The following is a 6000-nucleotide window of genomic DNA, read 5'->3' on the forward strand; positions in this document are numbered from 1 at the left end:
TATCGACTGGAGGCCTATGTGGAATGTTACTATTTGCCCATTGAGAGGCATTTACTTATCTCACTAGCAACAAAACTGGCAAGTCGTGGAGGCGATCCTGGCTTATCAAGCTCTGGCTCATCCGATCATTGGATCTTTATCTTCATCAATAAAGTCACTCATAGTCAGATCTGAATATTTCAGCTAAACTTTCTTCTCAATGTATCTGAGCGTCAGTCTCAAATTATAATAAACATACACAAGATCGTTGAGGCATTTCTGTTTTAGACGGTTCCTCTACTTGCTTGTGGATAAGGGTAAAGGTCGATTAGTTGCGCTCTCATTCACTTGATGAAATCGTCTAGGAGAGGATCTTGACAGCAAGATCTTTTAGATTTCGTGCAGATCCACCAAAATGCACCAACTATTTAGCTGCAAAATCATTGAAATTTAACAAAATCAAAGAGAAGATTGAATATGTTAATATGATAATAGATTTATTAGTATATATATCTGGATTCATCTTTGATTGTTTCTGATTGCTATATTACTTCCAAATGATTCTGTGCCCTCCTTAAATATTTTCATCTGTAAAAAATTATTTGTTATAATATCTTGTTGAAGATACAGCTAAGTTAATAAACATCATTGAACTTAATTTATTTAAGATACATAGCCGCGATGTCTGGATCGGGCTCCATCTTATCTATTATATTTCGTAAGACAGACAAAAGCTTTTAATCCATGCCAATCTTAGGTATGGAGCACTGAAATCTTGGATTCTAATAATAAGTTGCATATGGATTTTCATAATTGATTATTTATATAAATTTTGAAAGAGTTTTTGATTTGCTGCTTATCTGTTAAATGCAACTCCCTATCCAATTGATAGCCCTATCGATGGTCGATGATCCTAATGTACTCATTAGCATGCTGTGAATCTGCCATCTTGATTTGTTCTTTTATCCTCTCCATCATATAATATAAGAAGCTCATCTTCGGGTATCGCTCATCATCCATGGCCTGAAGCACTTCATATAGAGATTTGAAGCTGCCACCATTTTCTCGGTCTGCTGCCAGAATGACTGTCTCGTCATTAAGCTCTCCATATTGCTCCCCTCAGTGTCTGCCCTGGCATATCTGTTCTATTGCCACTCAGGATTGACAAACATCTGACGCAGATGTACTTTCTTATCAATCAAGCTATCAAGTGCTATATAATTAGTAGCAAATCGTATGACATCTGATCTCAATATATCACCCCCAGCAAACTGCCGCATCAATGATAGGATCCATGTATGGTTGTAGATGAATCTGGTGATGTTCTGTGCTGACTCCACTACTTTATGCACCCTACGAATCTTTTCAATATCCATCAATATCAGATCGATATAATGTGCAGCACACGGGGTCCAAAAAATATACGGTCGTTGTTCCATCAATATCTCTCCTGTAGTTCTATATTGTGGTCCATTATCTGTGATAAACCTGCATGACATTCCGCTCTCCTACTTGATCAATCACCTTCATCAATCTGAGGATGTAGCTGGCATCGTGCAGCTCAGTTGAAGCACCAACAAACTTGTGAAAAAATATTCTTCTATCACAATATGTCAGAAAGTTGATGATGCTTCATCTAGTAGGATTAATTCAACCATTATACATCACAATCAATCCATACACAGGCCACTTGCTCTGATATGAGGTAATCCATTTTTCAAGATCCTTGTTCTGGTCAAAAAGCTCACCATGGATATCTCTTCGTCCTGGAGGGTCTATACCTGGATTGGCAGCTTGTATAGATGAAATGGCAGAGCGATAATTTGGGTTGTTTGCTGTGTTTGCTGGGATATAATTGAAGTGAAATCAAGATCCAATAGCTCGTTACATATTCTTTTTATCTTTTCTCAACATAGTTTCAATCTTCTGTTACTTGGAATCTTTACTAAAAAATGCATGTGGATCCAAATCGTGGATAGTGGCTCCTGTTGGAATCTCTCTAGAGAATTTCTTTTTACTGCCAAATGCTCCCAACATGGATGTAAGATGGCTGGTGCTTTTATTGGTGGGCTCTTTAACTGAGGATATCTTCCTAAATCTTGACTCAGACACTCTGTTGTAGTGCTCATTGAGCCTGATCCACCCTCATAAGCTGACGACCTAAATCGAGTTCTATGCCTGGCTCTGTTCTCTAGCTGCCACTAATTATCCAAGCTCATTTGAATGGCAGCTTCGATTTGTGCCGACTCATTATCTGAAACAGATCCTTCCTCTGACTCTTTGAAGTGATAAGATGGTGGCTCTGCTACTCGACGGTTTACCTCTGTCTTATTCATCAAATGTCTTTCCTTCGCTGCTTTAAAATCAGTGAAGTATTTCTTTATTAATTGATGGACCTCTTGTGGACACTTACGATACATAGCTATATCCGGATAATCGCCAGCCAAATGTTGCTGCAACCGTGTAACTCCTTTCTTGAATTCTATGCTACGCCATTTACATCTCCAATGATGTTGATCTGAGAGCATCTCTCCACGCTCCCAACCAATGTCATATTCTAGATCCTTTTTCTTCCTTAATGGATCAATTCCTGAATATTGATTAGCACATCATTTCAATAATTACGTAAAAATTATATATTTCGTTTACCTAATTTTTTTATATTTTTAAATTATTTATTATTTTTTAAAATAAAATATATTAAAAAATATAAAAAAAATATAAAAAAATAATTTAATATTAGATCCATGTAGAATCTTACAATGGATACTACATATAATTTTTTTAGACAGTGGTCATACATGAAATGCTGTTTTTTTTCAAATTTAGGCTTAGATTACTATACACAAGATGCGTTGAAACGTTGATAAATAGGCACCAAATTTATATCAAAAGTAGCTTGCAAGTTCCTAAACAATAATTTAATTTTATAGTTATTTTTTAAAATTTATTTTTTAAAATTTTTTGTTTCAAAAATATATTTTTAATTTAAAAAATTATATATTTAATGAAAATTAATGATTTTAGTGTCATTGTGTAGATCATCCATAGATCTGTAACATATATTAAAATCATATTAAAAAAAATTTTGACATGATTTTTTTTTATTTTTTTATTTTTTATCAATTTTTCAAAAAAAAAGAGAGGAAGAGAAAAGAGAGATAGGAAGGAGAAACATACCTTAAAGGGTTTTAATCCACATATTCTTGGAGTCTTCCTGCCGCTCTCAGTGTCAAGGAGTGAGAAAGGGAGAGAGAGATTGGGAGATAGAGAAGAAGTCTTTCGGCTTTAATCCATGTATTTCTGGAGTCTTCTTGCCGCTCTCAGTGTTAGGGAGTGAGAAAGGGAGAGAGAGATTGAGAGATAGAGAAGAAGTCTTTCGGCTTTAATCTACGTATTTCTAGAGTCTTCCTGCCGCTCTCAGTATTAGAGAGTGGAGAGAGAAAAAGTTGAAAAATTTCTTCTCTATCAGGAGATAAAAATGACGTCGAACCGAGTGGTTCGGCTTGGTAAAGTTGCGTACTGCCCGGTTTAAACTGAAACCATTCGGTTGGGGGCTGAAGTGGCTGGTTCCTATTTTTTTTAATTATTTTTTTCCTATCGGGTGCCAAAAATCAGGGCCGAACCGACCGGCTTCTATGCCAATTTGGCTCGGTATGCCTTGAACTGGATGGTTCGGTTCGGTTTTCAAAACTATGGTGTGTATTTTTTTTTCAAGTGGCATGAATAAATTATGACTCCAGAATAAAAAAGTTTTTTTGCTACACTAGAATAAAAATGTTTATTAAGGTTTTGAAGGCAAGGAGAAGGGTTGAATTTTCGGTTGCTATAAGGCCTATCATTGGATTGAGTTATTTCCTGCATAAAGAACACTGAGTCTACATGTTAAATAATCCTAGAAAGTGATGAGATTACTTATAGGACTAAATTTCAGACATAATGACTTCCAAAGTGAAGGGAAGCTGTAAGCATGTATTGAGATTGAGGTATAGAGGGCAGATCTATATCTAGATTGATTCCAGCAATAACAGTTAAAAGGAGAGAAGAAAATTCTTACAGTTAATCGAGCAAAATACAACAATTTTGAGCAAATAAGTATATACAAAATTGTTGAGGAGAAATTGAGATGAAACCAGGTTTAAGCAGAGAGAATAGGGAGAAGAGGGGAGAGATAATGACAAATGAATCCTGGCTTCAAGAGGACTTCTTTATTTGAAACAAATGTGTGACACTTTCCTAGTGGCTGTCGGTAGGGCTTTTCATAGCCTTCCAAATCACTTTACAATTAATCTAGGAATCTTAAAACTGGAAAGTGAATGACCTAAATAAATTAGCTAACACCCCTCCATTTTTTCCAACTTATTTGACTCAAATTAAGATCCCTACAGACTAAGATCTAGTTTATCTAAGCTAAGCCGAGCATAGAAGCCACTTACTAAATCCAATTTGGACTCTTAAAAGAAAGAAAAAGAGTGTTTGGTTGCATAGTTCAAATCCACCTCCAAAAAGTTGTTTAAAGATTCTTCTGACGGTCAGATATAGGGGATTTTAATTTTCTCAGTTGGGCACAAACTCAGCTCTTATTTATTTTCTACTTCTCTCCTAAGGTAGATTGTAACAGAAAAACAAAAAAAGAAGACACTAGAGAGGAAGGTTGGGTAGATTAGCAACATGAAATCATGGTCATTAGAGATGGAATTGACTAGCAAGTTCTCCAAAGAAGTTGCAAGTACAGGTAAGGCCCTAACCTCCTGATCAAATGGTCAAAGCCTTTCGTTGCTTGTGGTCTTGATCTGGACAGTTTCCTGGCTGATTCTATGCCATTATGTCCTCCTTTTCTCCAGATCAACCAGTCATTGAGTGATACAGTTTCTTCAATGCAGAGGTTGTTTTTGGCACATGGCATGGTGTGCCATTCAGGTAGCAAATGCATTTTCTGGTAACGTGGTGTTAGAGGCTGGGCTTGTGTTGAAGGAGATTGAAGTAGTTAGTTTGATAACTTTTTGCATTTGTGTGTACGTCTGATAGGGTGAATTTTTTTGGCAGAAGTTTGAGTTGGTTGATATACATTTATGTGTAACCAAGTATACAAATCCAATTGGTTTGTCTTTTACCAAATATTAATCAATGCCATGTTTGATTGTCCCATTATTTCTTTGAGAGTCAAGGATCATCGTTGAGGGTGGGGGTTTGTGTGAATGTACTTCCTGATGGACTAAAGCTCACAAGATTTGAGCTGCAATTTTATATGCTTCTGTATCTCTGGATTGTGTCCAAACTGAATGAGTAGTTTGTTTTAAGCTATAGGCTATATTGAGAGCTTCAGAAGATGGAAAGTATGAAGTTGGGATTTGCCCATCGAATTTTATGGAACATGGTATATAATGGCCCATTGATTCATCATGAAGCTACTTAGCTTCTGAAAGAAATATCTAGTCACACACTCATCTTGCATATGATTTATTTGATAAACTAGATACATTGACCATTTTAAAAATTGCTGATTGAATCTTTTATAGTATCTCATTAATTGTTATTCCACAATGGCTGCTTTCATGGTACAGGTGAACTAAGAATGCTCTACAGGGTTACCCCAATAGCTGTGATCGGAGGTTCCTTTTTACCTGGTTTAGCTGGACACAATCTTTCTGAGGCTGCTGCAGCTGGTTGTGCTGTATTGACAGGTAAAGCATATGCAAAGCTTACATGGACGAGAACCATGGTGCACCTCTTCTGTATGTTGGATCCATGATGCTCCTATGCTTAACCAACTTTCAGGTCCTTACATTGGACATTTCTCCAATATGTTAGCGGAAATGCTACAATCAGATTGTTTGTCAGTTCTGCAGGTGAGATGGGTCCTCTTTTTTTTTTTTTTTTTGTCACATAATTTGCGTGCGTCAAGTCCAGACCAAGGTTCTAGATGCACAGGAACAGTTCTCACTTGGTAACTTGGTTAAGTTGTTATGGTTGTTGAATTTTCCAGCTGTGAACCTTGTAGTTTGAGTAAGCTGGACTTTT

General features: G+C 36.4%; 1 protein-coding gene across 1 annotated transcript in view; it reads left to right on the forward strand.

The window, feature by feature from the left end:
* LOC105035868 (probable 3-deoxy-D-manno-octulosonic acid transferase, mitochondrial) overlaps positions 1–5828 on the forward strand; it is a gene marked incomplete at its 3' end in the record, with an annotated part of 29140 nt that extends 23312 nt beyond the window's left edge. Inside the window, 2 exon segments of the mRNA XM_073250505.1 lie at positions 5544–5663; positions 5758–5828. Coding sequence (XP_073106606.1) covers positions 5544–5663; positions 5758–5828 — 191 coding nt within the window.
* Positions 5829–6000: the final 172 nt, after the last annotated feature.

This window comes from Elaeis guineensis, unplaced genomic scaffold (assembly GCF_000442705.2).
Source record: "Elaeis guineensis isolate ETL-2024a unplaced genomic scaffold, EG11 Super_Scaffold_1000045, whole genome shotgun sequence".
NCBI classification, from domain to species: Eukaryota; Viridiplantae; Streptophyta; class Magnoliopsida; order Arecales; family Arecaceae; genus Elaeis; species Elaeis guineensis.